This window comes from Cavia porcellus, unplaced genomic scaffold (genome assembly GCF_034190915.1).
Source record: "Cavia porcellus strain 051 isolate PalLab524CR breed Dunkin Hartley unplaced genomic scaffold, mCavPor4.1 scaffold_7, whole genome shotgun sequence".
Classification (NCBI taxonomy): Eukaryota; Metazoa; Chordata; class Mammalia; order Rodentia; family Caviidae; genus Cavia; species Cavia porcellus.
The window spans coordinates 75,857,429-75,883,878 of NW_026947490.1; the positions used below are offsets into that span (position 1 = coordinate 75,857,429).

The 26,450-nt window shown below is 38.7% G+C and overlaps 1 protein-coding gene across 1 annotated transcript in view; it reads left to right on the plus strand.

Annotated features, from left to right (window-relative positions):
- The window catches only part of Frk (fyn related Src family tyrosine kinase), a 129,068-nt gene that overhangs the window by 51,724 nt on the left and 50,894 nt on the right, over positions 1-26,450 (plus strand). Inside the window, exon 2 of the mRNA XM_003466493.4 lies at positions 12,989-13,110. Within this exon, the coding sequence (XP_003466541.1) occupies positions 12,989-13,110 (122 nt within the window). The remainder of the gene's footprint in view (positions 1-12,988; positions 13,111-26,450) is intronic.

A 26,450-nucleotide genomic window follows, 5' to 3' on the forward strand; every position in this document is an offset into this window, starting at 1 on the left:
ATTCTGCATGGTTTTAGACTAGTCACATGAAATCACTTTGCGTCCGCCCGTGCCCTGACACATTTCGTTAGCTCTGGTTGCCTATGACACAAAGCAGAGATGTTATGTTTTGACTACCTCAAAGCGTCATACCTTGCATACCTTGAGAATGCAGCCAGCATATAGATTATGACACTATAAAGTATAAAACAAGAATCCAACACTATGCTTTCATGGTTGTTATTACTGTCACCTTCCTCATAGCACTGTGATAAACCGGTTGACCCTGAAGTTATTCATGTTGGGTAAAGACTGATTTGCTTCTTCTCTGTCTGTTTCAGATCTTCAGATCGTTCTCTCTGTAGTATCATCATACTATCTGAAATTATTTGGTCAATTTCATCTTTTAGTTTTGTAAGACACACATCCCTACATAATCAACTGTCCATCCATTCATGTATTCCCTTTAGTATTATGTTATATTTAATATCATGTGCTATACGAGGTCTGGGAATTTTAGGGGTGGGTTGGTAAGTGATAGCCTTTTCTAAGCTCTCTTGAGCCTGGAAGTACAATGAAAGGAAGTAGGAATTATTGAAAAACCACAAACAAAGTAAACTAAAGGAAAGGTGTGAAGGGAAGGAGAACTTCCCTGACATATCTAATCTTTGTTACCACCAATCCTTTGAGTTGCAACCTAAAGACTGTGTCTGACAAAAGCCCTTTTGTGTAGGCAATCTGCTGTTGGACACCTTTTCAGAAATCTGTTGCTCATATCCATTAGGGGGTATAACTATCAGACTTTAAGGTGTCTCTACCTGTGCCTCCATTCCAACAGCAGGTCATTTGACATATTTAAGAGTTCAAACTCTATTTCCTGCGTTCTAAAGGACAGGCGTTCACTACCTTCCGCATGTCACTGTGTTTCCCCACCCCTTGAAATAGCCCAACTCGGGGGCTGGGGTTTTAGCTCAGCGGCATAAGCACCTGCCTTGCAAGCAGGCGGTCGTGAGTTTGATCTCTGGTACCGATAAAAAAAAAAAAAAGAAAGAAAGGAAAATGAAAGAAAATGGCCCAACTCAGGGAAGTTACCTGAAAAAGTCAAAATTTGAAAAGCACATTAGAAGGACTTCATTTCTCGAGGAAATCATATTAAGTTGCAATTTGCTCATTAGTAAGGCAGTCCCTGAAGACATATTTCCATTTTTCCTAATGTGTATCTGCATATAGCTTCCATGTTATTTATACATTGTGTTTATATTGTCTGTCACAGAATATATCCTCTTATGAAGAGGCTTTGATAGAACACGCATGTTTGCCTAGTTCAAGAAATTTATAATTTTAATAAATTGCCATTATATAAAACACACATCCACTTGGAAGGATCTCTGTCCTTTACCCTTACCCCTGAACGCAGACTTGTTCTAGACGTTAAGAGGATATATAGTTCTGCGGCTGCCCTCTTTATGGATATTGGTGTGAGACTTGTTCTGCCTGACAGTGTGATGTGCTCAGAAAATTCTATTTTCAAGGCTCGGGCTGTTTGTGCCACTGAAAATCAAGAGCTGGAGTTAGTAGGCTTTTATCAAGCAGAACAATTTAATGAGTATTGATATATATAGAGGGGACCTAGATACTAGTTTAGAGTATGAGTCGAGTAGAGGACTAGACTGCTTTGTACACAAAAAAGCATCAGAGAATTGTGTTATAAAAGGCTGGGTAGGGGCCCTGGACAAACAATATAGAAGATTTGCAGGAAATTCCCTCAACAGAGATTTCTGGTATGTGTTTAAGTTTGTTTTCTATTATGGATTAAAATTGAAGGTTTGCTTCTTGTAAGCTTTACCCAATATTTGAATTAATTTATGTTTTAGATGTGTAGAACACAAAGGGTGAGGTGCAGTGTGGGACAACCTGGGGCAAATGGACAAGAAAAGAACAAAGTTTTTGGTAGCTTATAGAAAAACCACCAGAACCAGGACCAGATGAGAGGCAAAATTCTTCCTTTGCAAGATCATCAAGGTTGTGATGCTCAAAATATGACCCTTGACTCACCTGCTGCAAAGTCCCTCTCTTTACCTTGGACTTGCAGTGTTCTGGGCTCCACCCCAGGGTTTTTTTTGAAATATTTGCCATTACACACACTTCCTGGAACATCTATGAGTTTGGGAGCTGTGGCCGAGGGGCTCCACCCTTGGGGAGCAGCATGGGTAATAGGTAGAGGCTGTGAGCCTGGGTCGTAGGTAAGGACTGTGTCTCTCATGTTGCCTTTCCTTAGGACAGTCCCTGGAGTGAGGCTGGAATACATTTGTGCAAGATCCTTTCCCATTAACTCCATGTAAAAACAAGCAGGAAACTAATAGATCTGAGCAAAATCTACCGTTTGATGGCAAAGCCTTCTGTTTGTTTCCTGACAAATTACCTATGGACACCAAAAACAAAAGGTGTATTTTCTGGCACCAGCTCGTTTTTTTTTTTTTTTTTTTTTTTTCCCCACAAGAACAAGTTGCTTTGCAAATACATTCAGCTTCTACAATTTTGAAGTTCAGTGAGGAGCATTTACATGGGCTATAAACAATTGTAAGTTATTAATGGTGATTTGATAGTTGTAGTTATTATGAGAACAATGATGGGTAACAATCCGGTTGCACAGAGTCAAATTATTTTTTAAAAGAATGTGCATGCCCATTCTGTCCTTAGGTGGACTCTGTGTGTCACATGTTGGCTCCCTGGGATGATTGCTTCATTCTGACCCTCGAACAGGAGTGAGACTAGTACATATCTGTGCTTCTGCAGACACTCACACGTGTGTGCACACACACACATGCACACACGTGCCTGTGTTTGTGTGCTACATATGGATTAAGATCAGAGAGCAGACATTTTACCAAAAGTGAGACAATTCCATTTAATCATTTTGAATTTTATATGAAGTTGAGGTATTTTTGAAGAATTCCTACCATAAATATTCTAATGTAATTGAAAATATTTATGTGCTTTGTATAATTATTTTTAATAAAACATTTCCTAAACTTATTTCTCCTTTTCCCTTGGCTAAAGAGTCAGCCCCAAAGCAGGTTTAGCGTTTTCCTCAATGATAGAAATGAGTAAAGTTGAGGAAAATTGTTTATTTCTTAACTAGAAACAAACGCTAACAGATCCATGTCAGCCTGCAGGCTAGCAATGGGATGCTAGCCTTGGTCCTAGAGTGGATTATTATGTCACACATCTGTGGCTCGAAACAGGTCTATCATTTTTTTCTCACTACTTTGTCTTTTTCTCCAGATCACTTTCAACTTTAGGAACACATGGAAAAGCCTCTGGAATTCCACCTGCCACCTACTGCTGCCTCCCAAGAGTAATGAGAAACATTCATTCCGCTCCTTTTGGCTTTTTTTCCTCCTTCACATTTATCACCTTCAAACACGCTATGAAGTTATTCTTTCTGCTTTTCATTTATCTTTCTCCATTAGTGTGTGACTACCACAGAGAAAGCATTTTCTGTCTCATTTATTGCACTGCTTTATTTCCAGGCAGAATTATACTTAGTAGTGGGTGCTCACTTGTTAGAAGTAGTGGGTGAATAAGGTTGTGGTGTTGGTTTTGTCACCAATTTTTTGTGTGATTCTGCAGGAAATATTAGCCTTATTGAAGCAGATGTTTCTTTCTGTCATCCTTGAGAATTTCATGAAACAATAAATTCTCTCCCAGAAAAATCCATGTACCTATTAATACAATTTGCCTATGGAGTCTCATAAAAATTACCTGCTAGCTCTAAACTTCTGATAATTCTCCTTTTGTTCTTCCCTGCAGAAGAACTCTTCCTTGGTTTCACACTCCACATTTCCACCTCTTAAATTTGTTCATTAAGCAATTTATTGCAGAATGATTCACATTTTCCTGATGAGCTCAGAAGTTAAAATATTCATTGTTAAACAATAAATGAAGTGTTTTATCCTACTAATGTACTTTTCATATTTGGCTAAAGATTGAATTCTTCCTGGGATTAGTAATTTTCATGTAGAATTACCCAGAAGCACTGAATACTTGCATTTCTTGTTTATTCTCATCCAACAAACCAGTTTGTCCACAGGTGTGCAGCTGATCTCTACACATTCATACACACAACTGGACCTTCATTGCTTTGGATTTCTCATCCTTGTGAATGTTATTCAAAGTGTATTTCCCTTGAGAAGACTTCTAACAATTTCTCTGGCTGGATAGTTCTCCAATTCCATGCTAGTCTTTGTTTTTATTTTTGCTTTTGTTTCAGCACTTTGTTTTTGACTTGTACTTAAAGTGACCTTGTATCTCTTCCTGGATACTACTAAGTCTCAAAGGAAAGGTAATATGTCCATCATTTACCTCTTCATCTTTTCTTGTACGTGAAATTATTTGAAATTAATGCTTAATGATATATTTCAGTATATTAAGCACATGGAAGCTATAGTGTATATTAAGTATTAAAAAGGTAAAGATACATTCAAGATGTTTACAATATTTTATTTGTGATAAAAACATTCATAGAGTAAGCGATGACATGGCACTGTTCTTAGTGTTAGCGTGGAAAGGCAATAGCTGAAGTTTAGACATAAACCCTTAGGTTTGCTGGTGTATACCTTGATGAGGTGTGTGTGTGTGCAACACTAGTCATGAAATAGATTGACTGTAATCTCTGGTGTAGGTGAAAAAAGAAGACTGATGCTCCTGTTTATTTCTTTGTAAGAAAAACCTGTATCCAGGAAATTTAGAATGGGTGGTTAAATCCAAAGCGTGACATTATTAACCTCTTCCAAATAGTTGGTATACATACTACCTACTTGCTTATCAAAATCATCATTTGGTTTTGTTTATTGCCTGAAGGCTATTTCCAAAAATTAAATTAGTCTGTAAATATAACATTCTTCACACAATGTTATATCATGATATTGATATAGGGGGGTTCGCGTTCTCTAAAATCGAAGAATGAATTTTAGGAACAACGGAGGTTAAGAGCAGAAACATTTATTGAGAGAAAGAAAGCTTTTGTCTGAGAGAGACATAAGGGGTCCCAAGTAGGTTGCCAAAGATTCTGTATTTTCTCAGGATTTTTAGAGTAAAATCATGAGGTGAGGTGGGTCTAAAGTTGGGGAATGAGGTGGGACAGAGCTATGTTCAGCCAATAAAAGATTAATAGCTCAGGTAAAATTGATTAAACTGGAAACAAATGGGGAAGCGAGTCATGTAGAAAGTGGACATTCTTAGAGAGCAGTGACTCTTTCCCTAAATGGTGACTCCTGACTTTACATGGTTTTAATCCCTTAGGATTATACTTAAGGGTGTGGTTGCACCTGTTTTGCCTTCTGTCTTAAGATCTGGCCCACAGCAAGAGGTGTCTGTCCCCTCCAAGGTCATCAGACATCTGGTCTTGTGTGCCCACTTCTTTGAAGGCCCAGCCCTGTCTGATTGCCTGTAATTTTTCTAACTGGCTCAGCTGCCTATAACAATGTAATATTCTGACACAAGGGATTAACATTTTAAAAATTAAGTCAGTTTTAAAATTTCTTTTATTTTTCTTCTGGGAATGAAAAGATATGGCTCATGGCAGCCATATCCAAGCTTAAACATCATGTCATTCCTCTTATATGAGAAACTAAAATAAAAGGTAACGGGAAGTACAGAGATAGAGCTTCCTCAGATGGGAAGAGAATCAAGAATTGGAGGGAGGGCGAAGAAGGGGAAATAAAAGGATGCAGAAAAGAATTCCGATGTACTATGTCCATGTCCCAACTCACCACAAGGAACATAAGCACTGTGTACTGCAAATGTGCTTAAAAATAAATTCACTGCTACTCAAAAGGTTATTCACAGAAACAATAGGAAGGAACATTTGTGCTGGTTTGTGAAGTAAGGCGTTTTCCCAGGCACTGAAAGGCCAGACACATTTGCCTTTTTTAGATATGACCAAGATAGAAATTATTTAACAGTTAAATGCTCCTTCTAGATTCTGGGACAAACGTAATCATTAACACTGTGCAAAACTAAATCAGGTGAATGACAGTTTACCTTTTTATTTGAGCTTGACGATTGTCAGTACAGTGATGTATGCATGGTCCTTTTTTACTTTAAGAAAGAAATCAAACTTGGCTTCCATTTTCTTTTACACAAAAAATGTGCTTCAAGATTAAAGGCCTGTCTGCACTTTTTGTGAACTCTGTGTGAGGAACAGCATACTTGTGCTGAGTAGCCTCAGGGAAGTGGATTTAGGTTATAACCAGATTCTTTCAGGAACAGTCACTTAGCCAGTGAGGAGAGCACACATTAGTTTTCTTTACTTCCTCTCTAGAGTAGTTCCTTCAAAATTCCCCTTTCAGGCTGACTGCAAAGGTGAGCTTTATCAAGTGACCCAAGCCAAGACTTCCTGATTTCTGTGGCCCTACCTCGGATCCCGGATGAAAGCTGTATCATTCCTTTATCACACATTCTTTACATATGTGTAGCACTGATAGGCTTGTATTTTGAAGGACTGGAAATTTCATCTTTGGTCTTTGCATTCCTATGCAAATATTCACTTGGGGAGAAGAGACAGCAGTCAGCTTGGAATTCATGGTCCAAGGTCAATTAACATTACAGCACCTCTGCTGATGGGAACCACAAGGAAGAAGCTTTATGCATTATGAAAGGTACCATATATGGTGAGCAAGAAAGATCATTTGGCTTCCCACCTGAGGAAAACACGGGCGTGATCGAAAGTTCAGTTCTCAGTAAAAACTTAAAGACTATATAAAATGCCTGTGTTTTAATGGCTTTGTCAACAACTATTTAATAGCTCCTAAGTACACATTAACAATACTTCCTGCCAGAGATAAGTGTACTTAGGTCTGCAGCCACAAGTGAACACAAGGAATAATAATCTAAAGTAAGTGAGCGAATTAAAATTTAGGCACTAGTTTGTATATGGTGCATATCAAACTGGAAGGGTAGTTACATGGTGTTGCAGGATTCTGAATCTGCAAGTTTTAAGAACTACCAAGGGAACTAATGGTAGCAGTGTGAGTTTGGCTGGAGCAGAAGTAGGGAAGGCAAAATTGAAGGGATGGTTAATCTTCAGATGGGAGAGGGTCTAAAATTCCAGGTGAACAGAAATTTTATTCCAAAACAAAGCAATGCAATGCAAAAACAGAAGTGAGTGACCTTGGGGCCTACTTTGTGAATCGCTGAGACAGTTAAACTTTTATTAGATAAGATAGTGACATTTTAATAGCAGTACAAATAGCAATCCATTTAACTGAACACCGATTTTCCTAATACTTTAACATTTGATGGACATGTATATTATTTAAATGTTTTACACTTAGTGTCATGGTTTATGTCAGATGCCCCCCCAAGTCTCATGCAATCATGGCTGTAGTGATCCAAAAATAGATAGCAGCTGTGATTGGTTCATTGTCTATTGCTCCGATTGGGGCTGTGAGTGCTACACTCGTCCAAGGGTGGAGCTGGAATACTATGTAGGGGTGGGGAAAAAGGCCTGGCCTCTCTCTTGCTGTTTGCAGCTTCCATGAACGGCTGCCCCTTCCCCCTCCCCCCAGCCATGCCCTTACCTTGCAGCCATCTGAGTATGGACTGAAACCTCCAAGAACTGTAAGAAATAAACCTTTCCTTAACTAATATTGGGCAAAAGGTATTTTGTCTCAGCAATGAGAGAAAAGCAACCAAGATAGTAAAACTGCATAAATTTTTGTTGTTGTTCTTTATCCTCTTAAGGTTTACCTTTGCTTTCTTTTTCCTCATAGAATGTAAGTTTTTTCAAATTAGTAATGTGTTGTTCTGCCACCTAGTGGCCTCCTAGTCAACACCAGGACAAAGGGTCACTTGGAACCAAACATTCAATACAAACACAGCTAGGAAACCAAGTCCTCGTTCGTGTAGTCATGCATGCCCCATCATGATCTCAAATCCCACGTGTCTAAATTTATCATTTCTTCCTTCAATTGGTCTCTTGAGAGGGGCTGAGCATGAATGGGCCTGGACATCAAGCTTTTTACTGATGTCATTTTTCTTAACCTCAAAACAAGGCTCATGGGTAATTAATATAATTCCTGCTCCCAAATGAGGAACTCAAATCATGAGACAGTAAGCAACTTTCCCAGTGCTGTGCTGTTCCTTTTGGCTGTTGGTTTACTCTGCTTTATAAAGTGTCGCCAGGCATGCTTATGGTTATTCAGATTTGAAAATCCTGGGGTCACGCTGGAGAGGCCGCCTCCTTCGCTGCCATCCGTAGTCACCAGTCTTACAACTTTTTGGAGTTTCTCTTGTAGTTTTCAGTTCTAACTTCCAACTTGTTTAGTAAAACCTTTATAACCTGCAGACCCTTGAAAGGCTTCTTTTGGTTTCTTTATTTTTGTATTGAAGTAATATCTGCAACTATATCTTATTGTAAAAATCCAAAGTACAAAGAATAGAGAATGAACTCTAAAGTCCTTTGTAATCGCTGTCACTACTCTCAGGTAAGTTGTGGTGGGTTGGCTTTTAGGAGGTAGACAGAGGTGGAACATTCTAGATCAGTAGTGCTGCAGCGGGCTGTCATCCCTGAAAGCTCTTAAGAAGGTTCACCATCCCTGCTCTAGATAGATGTGTAATATTCTTATTTCTACAATTTCCTTTAAGAAAATCCAATGCCTTAAAGATCTTTTTATGTAAATGCTACTGACCTTGATAAGTGCATAGACACTGGATATTCACAAAATACATTTTAGATTTCAGTCTCCTTTCACACAAGTCAAATATTTTCTATTTAGTTTTCATCAAATGGAAGCATTTCTTTCTCTCATGATATAGGTTATCAAAGGCATCCTTTCCTTTTGGTTATTACTAGTTAAGATTATTTTTGTTAAACATTAATAAAATATAGGCATGCATAAATGTGTGTGTATTGTGTGGAGTTATTTTCCTAGATCATCTTTCACAATGAAGTGAGAGGCTCTCACTTATTGTTAGGTACACTGCGTATATTTCTAGTTTTTTCACTGTTTCTCAGTAGTTCTCCAACTTTAGTGTGCATCAGTTTTCCTGGGAGTCTTATTGCAACTTTTATGGCTGTACCTCATCTCCCAGGGTTTCTGTTTCCAGAACAGAAATGCTCAGAATAGAGCCCAGGCATTTCCATTTCTAATAATATTCCCCATGACGCTGATGCTTTGAGGATTGCCAACGTGCATGGCTGTCCTGTGATGCTGACATCTTGTGCAGGGTTTAGCTCCCAGCCAGCACTCACTGTTTACTGACCTCAAGAAGTGCAGACTAGGGAGGGGGTGGAAAATGGCGATGGAGGTCAGGTAGGGATGGAGTTGGGATTTCCTTCTGGAATAGGGCAAACAGGAACGTTTGGAAAGCAGAACTGATGAGACCGTGCTAGCAGCTCAGAGCTCAAATTAGGGGAGAGTTTTCACATGTGCAAAGGGTGGAATGGGCTATTGTTTTTCCCATTATTCTCTGTAGTGTCACATGCTCTGAAGACTGCAACCTGTAACAGGCATGTTATTGTTGACTACAAGGGATGGCATTATTAGATTGCAGTGATATTCCACTACATTGAAAAAAACAATTCTTTATTTGTATTCTTCCCATCATGAAGAGCTCATCCAAGTAAAATTCCAGGTATTATGTGAACTCACGCATCCAGTCTAATATTTGTAACAGTTTTATCATTTCTGCAGACTCACTACTGACGTGACTTGGCTTATAAAACAACTGTACCCACACCAATAAACTTATCATGTACAGAAATTGTCCACAGTACAACTGTAATGTACATACATAAAACTTATACAATGCAGTGTTTGTGCTTGAGAATGAAGAATAGGAGATATAATCACAGTTTTAAGTATTGAGTTTGTTAGATAAATTATAATTCATGTAAAAGTTTGTATCTCTATATTTTGATAAAACATTTTAATGTTGATTTATAATTAATGCAGTCTGAATCAGAAAAGTGCATTGACTTGATCGGCATATTTCACCCATACTATTTTGCTGGGAATATTTGTGTTAAGAAATTTTTCCAATTGCTAGTTTAACCATTAATTTTCGGTAAGCATGCATGTATTCATAAAATTTTATATTGGTTTTTAAAACTTTATACAGATGATATTACAAAGGTATCTATCATTCAACTTCCTTTTATCCCTGAAATTTTAAAAAATTTCTGTATACTATTTCATGTAATATCCATGATCAAGTTTATTATCCTATTTTGGACATTTAGGTTGTTTGAATTTTTCTTACATGCTTGCATGAGAGAGAGAGAGACAGAGATAGACAGAGAGAGAGAGACAGAGAGAGACAGAGACAGAAAGAGACAGAGATAGAGACAGAGACATAGAGAGAGTCAGAGGGAGAGAGACAGAGACAGAAAGAGACAGACAAAGAGAGAGAGAGAGGAAACTCAGGACCTCATTAATGCTAACAAGTGCTCTCCTACCTGCCTATATTCCCAGCGTTTGTTTTTAGTTTTTGAGTTCAGGAATCCTGTAGAGATGCTTCTTATTCTGTGTCTCCTTGAGCCGATACAGCGAATAGTCTGGAAGTGGACTTCAGCAATGCCTACACATTCAGCCTTACTAGATAGTCCTGAGTTTCCCTCTAAACTTGCATCAAATTATACTGCACTGGTATTGCATGGAGGTTTCATCTCACATTTTTCCAATACCTAATGATGCAAGAGTATTAAATTTTGGCCAGCCTGGGAAAGTGTAAACTTGTGTTTCTTTGTGGTTTTATGGGGAATACAGTATTTAATTACTAACACAGCTAGAAGGTGAATTTCTGTCCTTTTTCTTTTTTCTTTCTTTTTTTTTTTTATCAGTACAGGGGGATTGAATTCACGACCACCTGCTGGCAAGGCAGGTGTTTATGTTGCTGAGCTAAATCCCCAGCCCCCTGTCCTTTTTATTTTTAATATGGGCTTTCCATTTCCCTAAACTAATTATATCCTTTACCAATTTTACTCTGCTTTTGTATTTTATTGATTTTAAATCAATAAAATATAATCTAAATACTTATCACTTTAAAAAATATATTTAGGAAACATTTTCTTCAGTCTGTGGCTTGTATTTTATTTCATAGTAATCTTTTTGGTGTAGAAGTTTTAACTGTGATGTAAGAAATATTATCTTTTTCTTTCTTAAGGTCAGTATGTCATTTTCTTTTTTATTCTTTGTCCCAGTCCAATGTCTTCAGAAAGTCTTAAAAATTTGTCATTTACATTAGACCATTATGTAAAATTTTTGTATGTGCTGTAGGCAGTATCTATATTTTTCATGTGGATTATTAATGGTACTAGTATCATTTATTGAGTAATCGGTCCTGTCATTACTAATTTGTATATTTGAGTCTATTATGCTCTTTTGCTGTTCTGACTTATTTCTGAGATTATAAAAATGCATTTCTACTTTTCTGTGAACTCAGGGTGAACTCCACTTCAGAACACTCCTGTGCTTTTTATGGTTTTAGTTGAACAAACAACATTCTCTGGACATCAGTTTGGATTTGGAAACTGAGCCAGTAGAGTCACGATTGTGTAGTGCTCCTGTCTCCAATTTTCTGCCTTCTGGGGAATAGATTGCACTTTCTACTCTCTCTGCATTTAGGCATGACCAGGTGGCTTATTTACTAACAAGATGACTCCTGAGTAGAAAATTTAAATAGAAGCCCTGGGATTTAGCATCATGGAAGCATAAAGATAGCCATGCCCTCAGTGGGGTATTCAGAGTACAACTCCATATATCCAATAAGAGAAACGCATATGAGTGAAGAGGCACCTGTTGCCTTAAGCCACTGAGATTTTTAGTTATTCATATTGCAACACGACCTGAATTATCTGGACGAATGTAGTTAACATGACGTAGTTTGCAGTTTTATAGCTGGGAGAATAATGGACAAACACACTCTATTCATTCGGAGGTAATATTCACAGTACCATCTCTCTCTTTTTTTCTAATCCATTTTCTACAGCCTCCCTCTAATTTTGTTGTTAGCACTCACAATCTGAAACCCACAACTTGTCAAGCAGTGAGGAAACATGATGGCCTGTGTCTTCTCTCCTAGCTGTATTTTTTTTCTTTGTGTCTACATTTCAGAGTGTCAGTAACCCATTGCTCTCTTGTGTTTGTAAAGATGGTGTCTGAAAAGATGAGTGTTTTGTCTAAAATCTTTAATGAACATGCTCATTTGTGAAAAGCAGGTGTTCTCAGATTTTGCAGGTTAGGTCACACCGGTCCCTACCATTTGCTACACATTTCAGAGTGGCTTTGATATTAGGGTCCCTAGTTCCTGGTTGGGCTGATTGGATTTGTCATGAGTGTGTTGATCACTGATTTCTGGAAGGGTAAGGATAAGATGAGAGATAGAGGTAGCACCAAGAATATATTTCCCGGGTAGAAATATCACTTCTATACAACCATCCTACTGGTTAAAGTTTTATTACATTACTAGATTCCTCCTACATGTTCAAAATCATAGCATGTGATAGTGGGTTTGGGCCATAACGGAAGTGGGCAAGAAAGGGATTCGTGTCTGGAGAAGTGCACTTTTAAATGTGCACCCTTGAATGCGAATTTCGTGAATCTTTTAATTGGAATATTTGCCTCCAGACACCTAGAAGGTGAGGCCTCAGGCAATTTGATAGCAGTGAGGGGTCATTTTAGGAGCTGACACTTGCAAGCTTGCATGGCAAGGTCTGTTCATGGGCTGTGGCTTGGACAGGGGAGAGTTTAAGATCTCAGAGTGTAGGGTAAGAAAGGGTTTTGCGGGGGTGGGGCATTAGCCAAATTTCTGCTCTGCAATTTACTTTTATTGATCCTGGTATAGTTACTGACATCCTGAAAAATCACCTCAGGTGTCAAGAGCTGCCATTCATATCTGTAATAATTTCACTAAGAATAATGAATGCTTCTGACTTGGCCAAGATTCTCATGCCTTTGAAATGAACGTTAACTGATAAATTAAAGTTTGCATATCTCTCTTTTAGGTGGTTCTTTGGAGCAGTCAGTAGAGCAGACGCAGAAAATCAACTGTTATATCCAAAAAACCAGACGGGCGCCTTTCTAATCAGAGAAAGTGAAACCCATAAAGGAGACTTCTCCCTTTCAGGTAGGGGCAATGTTGTGTGTGGCTTGACTGTGGGTTTCAGAGGCTGTAGTGGTGACTGCTGTGTGAACATGTGCGTGCTAATTTTAAACTTTGCCCTGTTTCAATTCTTTAGCACCGAAGTTAAACCTACTGAACTGCTCAGGAGAATCTACTGAAATGCTTAGAAAATTCTTATCCATGGCTAGAAGCCCACAAATGGTTCCAAAAGCATGCACTTTGGTTATGATACAAAAAGCATATGAATATGGTTACATTTTCTTGTCTTTGCATTGTTTAGGCTCCTTTTAGGGAAACAATAAAAAAAAAAAAGAAGCAAAATTTCCCTGTTGTCGAAATTGATCTTTCTGAAATGTGCATTTTTCTTTTCTCTCCCCCCTCCCCTCCCTTCCCCTAACCCCCTCCTCTCTTTTCTCCTTTCCCATCTTCTCTTTCTTTCTGTTTCACTTATCTGTTTGGTAAATAGAAAATGAATTGAAATGCTGAATGAAAATGTTCTTAATGAACTCCTTTTTCAACTACAGGCCACATGCATGTTTATAGTGCTTAAAAATAGGCTTTCAGGAGACCTAAGAAATATACTGAGTTACAAACGATTATTCCACATGTGTCATTTTTTAAACATCTGTCTTTTCAGGTATATTTAGCAATACTTTCTACACTAGTCTGTCTCTAATATACAAGACTTTCTCTTTTATTGCCCTGTTCTAATCTCTGTATTATATGGGCCTGTTTTTTGTTTTTGTTTTTGTCTTTGGAAATAGGATCTCACCCTGTAATTCAGGCCAACCTTGAACTCAGGCAATCCTCCTGCCTTGGCCTCCTGAGAGCTGGGATTACAGATATGCCCACCACACCTAGCATGTTATTGCATTATCATGCTCTTTAAATGTTTACTGTTTCTCCAAGTAGATAAAAATCCTGAGGGGAAGAGACTTGTCCTCTCTTTATTCTTATTATGCAACAAGTGTTTACAATGCATGATGTTCATGGGCCTTGTGTTAGCCAGGCTCAGAATGAGGGCAGTCTCCCCAGGCCATGCTGAGGTAGGTCCAGTGCCCACGTTGCTAGGAACCCTGCCCGACCTGGCCTGAATTCTGGCCAATTGTGTTACGTGGCACCTGTTATCCTGCTGTACACTGGGTGGTCCCAGTGTCAAAGAGGATGAGTAGGAGCTGGAGAGAATCATGCAAAGTGCTGAGGAGACAGGTTTTCAGATGGTCTGTGCCTAACACTGGCACTGACTCAATACGGTAATTCAGAATTATATGCATTCAACTTACTCCTACTTAGCTCTATGGATAAGAAAAAAATGCTGTTCTGATAATCATTTTGTGTTTTTGCTATGTGGTGCTGTCAGCCTTGACTCCCTTCAGCTTGCAGTTCTGTGCCTCAGCCTCCTCGGTGCTGGTATTAAACGGCCTGCAGAGGATATGGCCCTGACCCTTCCAAGGTTGCTTATAACCAGATGGCAATCAAAATAGTTAACCATGGGTATTAGCTGTCCAGCACAGATATTCTACCAGGTTAGGACTTTACGCTAGTGCACATCTGTATAAACTTAGGTACATAGAAAATATTTAATGTAATATGTTTTAACAAAAATAAAAATTACACAAGCAGAATAAGTAAATGAGGAATAATCTATACTATCAGTCCCTGAAAGTACTTTTAATATACTTAAATAATTTTCTTTGCAAACTTTTTTATTATTGGCCTGTATTTATATTTATGCATATATACTAAGGCTTCCAAATAATAAAACAAAATTGAGACCAGCTTCTAAATAATGAAATATATATGTATGAATATATGTCTGTAACAGAAATATGTAAACCTAGAGCTATGTATGTATGCATAATATAGATTTTTAAAAAATTTCCATCTTGCAGTGTCCTAGGAACTTTTTGTTTGAAACAGGATCTTGAAAAGTTTCTAAATTCCCTAGGGTAGACTCAATCTTGTGATCCTTCTGCTGAGGCAAATACACTGCCATGTCTAGATTCTTGGGAACATTTTTGCATTACTTTTAACAGTCTCTTACATTGTTATTTTTAGAAGCTATACAGCATTCCATTTTGTTGATTTCCATGTTATTTGGTTTATTTTATACTTGGTACATTTTTGTTATTTTCAGTTATTGCATTGTTATAAAATAGGATACATCCTTGTAAATTTGCATGGCCATATATTCAGAGGTAGCAAATGGAGTCCTTGGAAATTCTTGTGCTATAAGAGAATTCCTGCTTCAGATGCATCTATCCTTGTTTACCTGCCCTTGCCAATTTTTATCAATTTTAGGTGGTAGTATTTACCCAAAAGCTAGATTATGATATTTAGATTAGCATTAAAATATAGAATAATATTTTCATGAAGAAAACAAACTGACTTTCACTTACCTGACCCATGTCTTTGGATAATCGTTAGGCCATGATGACTGTCCAGAAAACTAAGAATATTTTGCAATAAAACAGCTTTACAGGCTTAGAACAAAATTGCAAAGACATTGGCCGCTATAAGTTGGGAATGCCCGAGAGCTTTCTTGTGGATTTAAGAAGCTTTGTAGGCCTTGCTTGGAGACTGGCAAATCATTATAGATGCTTTCTCAATGAAGTCAAACAATTTAGATCCTTTCAGACAAATTATCGGGTTGCTATGTGTTCACTGGAGGATAAAGTAAACACATCTTATTAGGCCCACTAAAGGAAAATTCTCTTATTAGTCTCAGGGAAGGCTATATGGGAAAAAAAATGGCAAGAGAGATGTCTTCAGTGTATCTATATTAAACAAACAAACACATATCCGGTTGCTGACTGTTGATAATCACCCCCACTCTTCAGAGGAATCACTCATGGGTTTATTTCCTAGTGCAGTTTTTCCTTAATCAGTCAGAACTGATGCTGTTCAGTGTTGCTGACTGTGGTGCAGCTAAAGGAAGGCGAATAATACCTTTTCCTCTCACTGTCTGTCCCACATGCCTGTTCCTTGCAAGCACTGCCTTTATTCCTCAGGCAGCAATGCTCGCAGCTGTCAGTGAGGGTCTCTGGGAGAAAGCATGATTTACTGATGCCCAGGGTCTGGGGAAAAGCAGCCGTCCAGGGATGGGGTGGGTGCTAATTGGGTTGTTGTGATCCCTTTGTGGCTGTCTGCTCTTGTGAGGTCTGAGGAGATCAGAAGCAAGAGCGAGGGCCATGACACCTCTCCTAACAGCAAGACACTAATTAGCTGTGAATTACAGCAGGCTTTTGGATATTACATATTATACTTTGTAGCCAGAGAATCTGTCTTCATTAGATTCCTGACAGGTAGTTTTAGTGGCCCGATTGTTACATGTTATTGGAAGTGAATTGTTTTTCTGATGAAAAATGTAAAATTTTGCCTATATGTTGACTGGTTTGGCTGCTTCTCGACACCAATTACTTAAAAGGAAATTATTATCGTTATTAGTAGGAATACTAATTTGACGTTTGGTGTCCCATAAAGCATTTATATTTATTGTTTAAAGTATGGAGATAAAATTGAGCTGCAGGTGAGTTTTTCAGAAAAGATTCTGCATTGTACATTACCATTTTAGTTTAGGGAATTCTTCATATAAAAACCTATGGAGCAATAGAGATTTCCAGATTTCTTCACAAGGAAATCCTTTGAAGAGCACATGAGGATTGATGATGCCAATTGAAAAACTGACTATCTTGAGAAGTGCCTATCAGCGGTGCATCTAGGAGCTCATTTTATTCACTTGCACATTTATTTCTTTGACAAACATTGATATGCCACACCCCCCTCTAAGTGCAGAGCAGCAAAGGAAGGGTCCTGGTCCCTTCCATGGAGGAAGCTTGCAATAGTGCTGTCTCCTGAGGGAAGAAGGGACAGCTGCCACGTTCCCCAGGGACAGTCGCGGAAGACTTTCTGGAGGAGGAAGTGTTTGTGGTCTCTGTCAATTTCTGTTCAAAAGGAACAGTGTGGCAGAGACCAGTGATCAGTGTTGTGAACACACCTGCTGCTTGTGGAGTGTTTGAAAGGGTTGAGAACAGTGGTGTGTGTGTGTGTGTGTGTGTGTGTGTGTGTGTGTGTGTGAAGGGAGAAACAGAAAATGGTCACAGAAAGTTTGATTTACACTGTTCAGAGCTTCGTATGACATGCTGTGGAATTGGGGCTTGTTCTGCAGAGGAAGGTTGGGGCTGGAAGTGATTGATCCGATCAGTGTTTTAGGAAGTTACTTCTGATAGGATGCATGGATGAGACGCTTCTAGGCAGCAAACTGGGGAGCAGGGAGAAGGGCAAACTCAGTGGCATGTAGATCACCGGTGCAAGGAGAGCCCAAAGACAGGGATGAAAGGACCCAAGTCAGCATACTAGATCTCTGCTCTGCCACAGGGCACCCCTCAGAATGAGGGAGGCTGGACTATCACTTTCTTACTGATGGGACAAAATACCTGACACTGACCATTTAAACGATGAGAGGCTGATTCCTGCCTGACAGCTTCTGGGTTCAGTCTGTAGTCAGGGGCTGGCTCCCAGGAGGAATGGCGTGGTGGAGAGGCTGGCCTCAGGCAGCTGTCCAGTCCTGGGCTAGCGAGGTGGAGAGGAAGGGAGAAGAATAGACCCTGGACCAGCCTCTCAGCACTGTCTCTTTTGAGCAGACCCAGTCAGGTCTGACTACAAGACTTTTGGGGGGCTTGTAACAGGATCCCTCTGTTACTCTTAATGGGGCAAATGTGGGAATGGCCTTAAGTTTCATGATGAGAGAAATGCAATTTAAATGCAAATTAAAACCTCACTGAGATTCCATCTCACTCTGGAAAGAGTGCCCAAGATCAAGAAATCTACAACAACAAATGCTGGAGAGGCTGTGGGGAAAAAGGAACTCTTCTGCACTGTTGGTGGGAGTGTAGACTGGTGCAACCACTGTGGAGGTCAGTCTGGAGGTTCCTCAGAAAGCTGGGATTGGAGGCCCTATTTGACCCAGTTATGCTTCTAGGCATATTCCAAGAAGAATCGAAAACATCATACCACAGTGATATATGTGCACCCATGTTTATAGCAGTACAATTTGTAATAGCTAGGTCTTGGAAACAACCTAAGTGTCCAATCAACTGAGGAATGGATAAAAAGTTGTGTTTTTATACAATGGAGTACTACTCAGCTATAATGAATGATCATGTTGAGGCTTTTATAGGGATGTGAGGGTCAGGGATGTGACTTGAGACCATACTCATAAGTGAAATAAATCAAAATCAGATGTGTAAATACCATATTGTCTCCTTAGTGTAAGAAACTGAAAGAGTAAATAAGGTACAAAATCTTCAGTAAATATTGTGAAAGGATTTATTCAAAGGGGAAAAATAACTCAGGGAAAAGGAAAAAAGAAAGGGAAAAGAAAACAGATAAAGGGGCTGGGGATTTAGCTCCATAGCATAAGGGCCTGCTTTGCAAGTGTTTGGTTGTCATGATCCCTGTATAAAAACAAACAAACAAACAAACAAACAACAGATATAAATTTGTATATACAAGCTTAAGTTAGCTAAGATGATTGTACATCTAATTCTATTAGTTCTTAGGACAAAACAGTTAATTGACAGTTTTAGGATTAAATCAATTTTGCATGCTTATACCTGCTAGTCTGAGTAACCCTTTTGAAGATAACTATGCAAAATAACAACATTAATTATGTTCCTATCACCTTGTTTTGAAAGCCTATATTGTTATTGTTTTGGGCTCTTTGTTGTTTTTATTTATTTGTGTCTTTTTTTGTGTGTGTTTTGCTTTGTTTTGTTTTTCCCTCTAATACAGAAAGGATAGATGTACGTGTATAGGCTTATACATGCCTAGAATTTCTCTAAAGGATTGATTTTATTACATGTAATGGTATGAGCAGCTACTTTTAAGAAAATGAGAGATTATGGTAGCCGTTGTTGATTTCCTGTCATCTTGATTTGAAGTCCAATAATGCTTTTATTCTTTGTTTTGATTGGTTTTAGTCTGTTTTCTATTACTTGACTTCAATGCATGTGAAGGTATGGACAGCTATTTTGAAGAGAACAGGAGACATTGTGGTAGCCATGGTTGATTTCCTGATGTCTTGTCTTAAAATCCTGTGTTGCTTGCATTGTTTTGTTCTGCTCTGCTTGGTTTTGTTTTGTTTTATTCTCTTTAAAATAAATAATTAGTGATGAAAAGACTCTGCTATGGTGGTCAGCAGTCTGATTTTAGTATCAATGATTTGCAGAGTTGTTTGGAAAGCCCAGAGCCCATGGACCTCAGGTGTGGTGGGAAATTTAGCTTGTTTTGCCCCAAAGATGCACCCTTGGGCCGTGTGGGAAGCATCTTTTCTTCCTGGGATGGAGGTGATGGTGGGTCAGGACTGAGGATACCTTTGAGTGTGATCCAGACCAGCATTCAGAGGTTCTTTCCTATATAGTCTTGCTTATCTTCACAGATGTAGGCTTGAACTAGGGGTGATTGGGGAGAACTGGAGGGAATGAGACACAGAGAGTCGCAGCAGGAGCCAGAGGGGGATGCCAGTGAATAAGTTCAGGGGGAGTGCCGCACGGCTATCAGGTGTTGGACCTGAGTGCTGGGGCAGTGATAACTTTAGTCAGTAAGGAGCAAGCAGGTGAACTTTTCCTGAAGACAGGAGGGAGGACCTGGGAGGTGTCGAGGCACTTGTGGGTAGACATGTCTGCTGGTTGCCATTTTCTCTGTTGTGAGTTGTGTGTTCATTTTTAAACATTTGCATTTCTTCAAGCAGAGAATGAATGAGCCACTCTTAAAAAAAGAAGTGATTCAGTATTTTCTACAAAATTTGAGCAGAATATTTTCTATGATAAAAATTCGCTAGAGTAAGTATGTAGGTTCCACGGAGTTCATGGCATTTCCCCCTATTTTTTATTAGTACCTGTTTGCAGTGCACAATTATCTTCTTGTGGGGAGTTGCTGTAATGTGTCTGGACTCTTTATTTCATCCCCTTTCCTTCCCTTCCCACACCCTCCCTACATCTCTTGATCCCTTCTCAACTTAAAGAAAATCTATTTCCCCACATCATATATATATATATCTTTAATTATATTTTGGATTTTTTATACAAGAGAAATTAAGCTGTGTGTCTGATTTATTTCACTTAATATGGTGGCTCTAAGGTGCATCTATTTTCTACAAATGACTGAAATTTATCTTTCTTTATAGCAGAGTAGTACTCCATTCTGCTTAAATACCACGGTTTCTTTACCCATGCATGTGTTGCATGTGTTGATGGACAGACAGACCAGTTCCAGGATATAGTTATTACAAGTTGTGCTGCTATAAACATAGTGATGTGTGTATCACTGTAATATGGTACCCTTAAATCTTTGGGGAAGATACCTAAAGAGGATCTGCTGGGTCACAGTGAGTTTCTACTTCATCTATGCTGATGTTCACAGTGGTTGTGCTAATTTGCATCCCCATCAACAGTGTAGAGAGGTTCCTTTTCCCCACAGCCTCATCAGCATTATGTGATTTCTAGATCAGTCATTCTAATAATTGTTTATTGTTGCTGTGAAATCTTTCTTGAGTATATAATATGTTTCTCTAGTGACATAATTTAATTTCAAAATAAATGTAGTAGAGTTTTTAAAACTAAATAAACCCTTCAAAGTAATTAGTTACTATTGCTCAAAGGATTGCACAAATGGGAAAACTATCTTCCAAGGAAGAATATCACGTGATGTGATAGTTCTGTGACAGCCCTTAGCTGGCATGATTATGCATCCATTAAGGGGAATTTTGATACTTGGAAGTGGCAAGAATTATCTGAAACAGCTTCCTGAATATTTTGGATTATATTACATTATAGTGTCATTAACCTGAGTGACACTATAGACGTGGAGTATAACTTTGTAAATATTTATGCATGCCTTATAAGTTAATTCAGAAAGCAATTCAGAAAATAACAGCCTGTATTACATATCCATAAATAACAGCTTCCTAAGAAAAAGTGCATTTCTTCTCATGTTGAACTAATACTGAAGTTATGTGTTCAAAGTTTCACTTTTTTATGGACAACTCATTTTCTTTGGGTAAAACTGTGCTTTTTAAACTACACTTTAAACTTCTTAACAGGTTGTGTGTGGGGGGGGGCTTTTTTTTTTTGCTTCTCTTTCTTGCTTTTTTTCTATTTCTGTAGTTTCCAGTATTTTTGTGAAGACAGCAGACACACTGACACTCACCTCTTTACATTGTGCTCTGCAAAGAGCAAAGATAAGAAAAGCCGTTTTTACTTTCTTAAAGCTCCAGAATCTGGGTCACATAAGATAACAAATAATCCTCCTTCCTGTTGTGTTTCAGCTTTATTTTAGAAAGACAGCCTCACACCTCACAGGCCAGTTGTTTCCAGGTAACAAGATCTTTATAGAAGAGACAAGCTGGAAAAGGGTGTCAGCTATTGCTGTGGACGCCCACCTCTCCACCAGACGCAGAGCTCGACCCAAATTCACTTTCTGCAGACTTCTTAGGTGCCATAATTGCTCCCAAACTTTCTGGATCTGCTAACTCATTTGAATCTGATTCTGTCCTGGTGGCAAAAGCTCTGGGCTTCATTTATAGCTTCCTGAACTGTTCCTTCATTCTTCATTTAGAATTAATGTGAACCTTGTGGCCATTGGAGTTTGTTAGTAATTCTATTACTATTAACTGTGAGTGTAAATACACTCCTATATCCCAACTAGGCCTAAGGATTTAATGACTGGAAAAAATTTGCTTCTTGTATTTATTATGTAATGAAACTGCTATGGATTCTAGAAGCATTCTGATACTGGTTAAAGATGTTTCACTTTTTAAAAAGTGCACAGGATGCAGAAATGAAATTTTATGTTAATAACTCCAATATCTCATTTAAAATGTATTAAATTTTAAATATGTTGGTGCCATCTTAGAAAATGCCTGTTAATTAAAATCATAATTTAGTTGTGTTCAGCTTAATTGCAAATATCATTGACTGTAATAGTGTATGACTTTTTTTGTGAGTTATGGTATACACTGTCTTTTCTTAATATTACTACTGGCAAGCTGTATTCCAAATGTTTTAAATACTCTATTAAGTTAAAGTAACATTTTATTATATAGTACATATCTGCATTTGTTTCTCTGGACACATGCAGAGATGTACAAGAAAAATAATTTTTCTCTGGAGCACTAGCTTATGGGGAAACCTTTCATTGAAAATCCATGGCTGGGATTTCTAAAGGCCCTGTTTCTTTTTTACAGGTTTTATGTTCTTCCTCTTCCTTTTTTCTCCTTTTACTTTTTTGTGAACCCTCAGATTGCCTCACAGGTGTCTTCTTCAAATGCTTATTTTTCTTATTTAAAATATTTTCTTGTTGTCATTTTGAGCTATTTGAAGGGAAACATAACAAGGAAATGATGAGTATTATTTCCTTTTGAATGTAATTATATAAATCAAATTCAGCTGTGGAGTAAGTAGAGCCTTGATAAGTCATGAAGCAATCAGAAATTGTATTTTTTGTAATTTGGTATATTATATTCCCTTATTTTTTCATTTGATTAGGGTCCAACTTAAATTGATTCTTTACTCACCTTTCATCTGACTCATGTATTTAGAGGTGAAGACAATGGTTATGTAAGAATCTCTGAAGGCAAAGTCCCTTACTTTCCATGCTTCTTTCCTGGAACAAATGTAAGAGCTGCAGAACCAGTAACTTTGTAAACTAAGCCTTCCCATCAGTGCTTTGTTAGAATCTGGTTAGGTGTTTTCTCAGCTTCCAGAAGATGCTTGATGAACTGAATGGCTGACTCAGCATCTGAATAGGGCTGGTCCCAAAGAAGGTGGGGGGATCCTTTGATCTGTGCTAAGTATGTGCCCTGCTTTAGAGAGGCAAGACAGGCTGTGACCGGGAAACCAGGTGCCCACTGCTCTCATGTGTGGACTGAATTAGTGATACAGGCCTTCCTTCATGCCTCTGCACAGCCCATGTATTTTCTACATTCAAATGAAAGAGTGGCTTCCACCCAGAAAATCTGATAGGCTGATCGCTGATAGCTGATTTTATGCTGCACAGTAATATGCGAAGCTGATCTTTTCAAAAGCAGGAAAGAACAACTAATGACTCAGTTCACACATTAGCGTTAGTATAGTAAACAGACATGAACCACTTCACATTACTGTCTTCATTTATTTCTCACGGTTCATGAGGATGAGGAGTCCAAGACTGAGGGACTGTCATATTGTCATCTTCTCGGCTTGCAGACAGCTGTTTTCCTGTAGCATTGTCACATGGCAGCGACAGATGGCTCTGATCTCTTGTTTTTTTTCCTATAAAATAATTAATTCTATCAAGTGGTCAAGTATAGTCTTTATGATCACTTAGAAGTATTTTTCTCCCTACAACTCACTTCTGAGTATCATTATATTGTACGAATGCCAGGAGAATTGAAGGAGTTATTCCAGCAAATTTACATGGGTTGAATGCTTGCTAAGCATTAGCAGTACGCAAATTTAAGAGGCCTGGTTCATTACTGGTCCTATGGTGTATGAGCCAACAGGGAAATGTAGCCTTGCATAAATAGAGGTGAATAGATGCATGTAATACAAGATTGCTTTTCATTCAAGAGTGAGTATAAAAGGAAAAAAGAAAGGGTCATGAGATTCTGGACATTCCAAAAGAATTTCCCAGCTATGGCCTGTAGTCCCAATTTGTCAACTACATTAGGTTAACTAGCACATAATATATTAACAAAGTATGTTCCTGGGTAAGTCTGAGTGGGTTGCAGAGGGAGAAACTGAGTTTGATATTTGGTCCTTAACCTGTTCCTCTCTCACACAGTACCCTTTCTGTACTTCTTGTCTACCAAGAACTGAGCAACTTTGCTCTTTACGTCCTTCCTGCATGATATTTCTGCTTTGAAGCCAGCTGTTATGGCTGTGTCTAGATGCCCCTCAAAGAGGGACTTTTTAGCAGTGTTAGAATGCTAGAATCAAGGGCTCTAGGGCTAAAGGTGTGAGTGCTAGCCACGCTAAGTAGCCTGCATAAGATATAAAAGATGGAAAGAGTAGTGTGCATACCTTTGAGGCTTTGCTACCTTCTGCCTACCATGAACTACTTCTCTGTGATGCCTGTCTATATACCCTCATGCCTTGGAACCAGCTGATTATAAACTAAAACATCTACAAACTGTGAGCTAAATAATCTTTCATTCCTTAAATTGTTGGCATTGGAAGTTTCTCACCAAGGTGAAACATAACTAAGACACCAGCCAATAACAGACTGAAACCATGAAACAATTAAAACTTTTATCCTTTAAATGGTAGGTGTTAGGTGTTGTGTCTGGCAATGGGAAAACTGATTAATGAAGAAGGTTGGTACCAGAAAATTGGAATCATTTCTGTGACTGTACCTAGCTTTGTGGTGTAAAAGCCTTTGAAACTACTTTGCAGGAGAGGTTTGCAAAGGTTTGGAAATGTAGGCTAGAGAAGGCCTACAATGATACAGGCAGAGTCCACTGTGTAATTCTAGACAAGCTTGGAAGACCTGAATGCAGAAAGGAAGGTAGACAGTAAGGCCAGGTCCAGGAGGTTTTAGTTGGACACCATTGATAATTGGACTAGAAGTCATGTGTCTTACTCTGGCAGAAAAGTTGTCCACATGTATCCATTTCCTAAGACTTTGTGGGACTATGAGGTTAAATGTGGTGGACTAATTAGTCTGAAGAGCAGATTTCAACACAGCTCAACATTCAGGCTGTGGCAGGATACCAATGGCTGCTTCCAGCCAGATTTCCACTGAGACTAGGAGGCAAAGGACAGAGCAGAAAAACTTACAAACCTCAAGTTTTATTCCAGAAGGAACCACATGTAAATCTGGGTCAAAATATAGAAGCTGAATAACAAACACTATTAAACAGAAGTAAGTAGTTTGTACAGGGATAAGCAGAGAGGTTCCTGAGACTGTTTCAGAAATCAGGAAGAAACCTCACTGAAAGCTCAAGGGGCTCAAGAATATAAAATTTCATTTGAGAAGTGTCTTAGTTACCTTTTACTTGTCACTGAAACAAAATACCTGATGCACCAAGTTGGGAAAGGAAAGGTTTATTTCTTAGTTTTTTGGAGGCTTAAGTCCATACTCAGTTGGCTCCAAGGCAGGGTGTCATGGTGGGGCTGCAGTTCACGGTGGCTGAAAACAGCAAGGCAGAAACTGTCAAGAGAGAGACACACCTTCTTCTTGCCGTTATACTACATGCTGTCCCCACCCCTATGTGGGTGGAGCACTGACACCATTAATCCAAGCCCTAGACAATGAACCAACCACAAATGCACAATGCAAAAGCATGAGGCCTGGGGGCCACCAACAAAAGCCATGACAAGAGGGGAGTACTTAGAGTCCCCACTTAAGAAGGGCTTCTTAAGGCGTTGGCTCCCCAGGATTCATGTCACTGTGCCTAGCCTTCTAGGTACTCAGGTCTCTAAAGCCATGTCCCAAGAGGCCTGGCTACTGCTTACAAGGACAGCAGATCATGTTCTCATTCATGTGATGCAAGTTTTATTGCAGAACAAAAGGCGAGAGTTGTGGGGTCAGGAAGGCTTCCACTTAGATTTCAGAGGAAGGCCTGGGAGGCCAAACAAGGAGCCCTGGAAAAGGCAGCACAGAAAGCTGTCGAAAGAAGGTGAGGTGCTATGAAGACCCCTATAAGTTGGAGATGCCAGGATAGTGGAATGCTTTGGAAAGCTGCAACCTGAAGCAGAGCCAGCCCAAAAGAGAGGCTACATGGGCTAAAATCATCAAGGCCATGATGGTGGGGGCTTCCAGACTTTATAGAACTCACCTCTCACTGCTGTGAAAACTGGCCGTGAAGCTATAGAATTTATTGGTTACCCTGCTAGGTTTCAGTCTTGCTTTGGTCTGATGTTTTTCAATGTTTCTATTCCTTTCTTTTGGAATGAGAACATTTGCCCTTTGACATTTGACCTCGGATGTATTTAACCTATTTTAAGCTTTTCATAAGAGTTTGCTTTGAGTTCCAGAAAAACACTTAGACTTGGACTGTATTTTTATTTTGAAAATAAACAAAAATGAAAACAATGATACAGAATTTCAAAATAAAATAGTAAGAAACTGATACTGATTAACATATTGTGTACTGTTATCTTCAAAGTAGTGTTCAGATTATCAGATATAGGCATGAAAGAAGTGAACAAATAATCAAATGATGAAAGCATAAAGTGCTCTTTTTGATTACTAACAGATCTGACAGATTTGCAGTGTAGTTAGCTATCATATACATATATATATATGACTCTATATACAGTACAGAAACATCTTCCCCCTTCTTTCTTTTCTCCTTTCCCCTA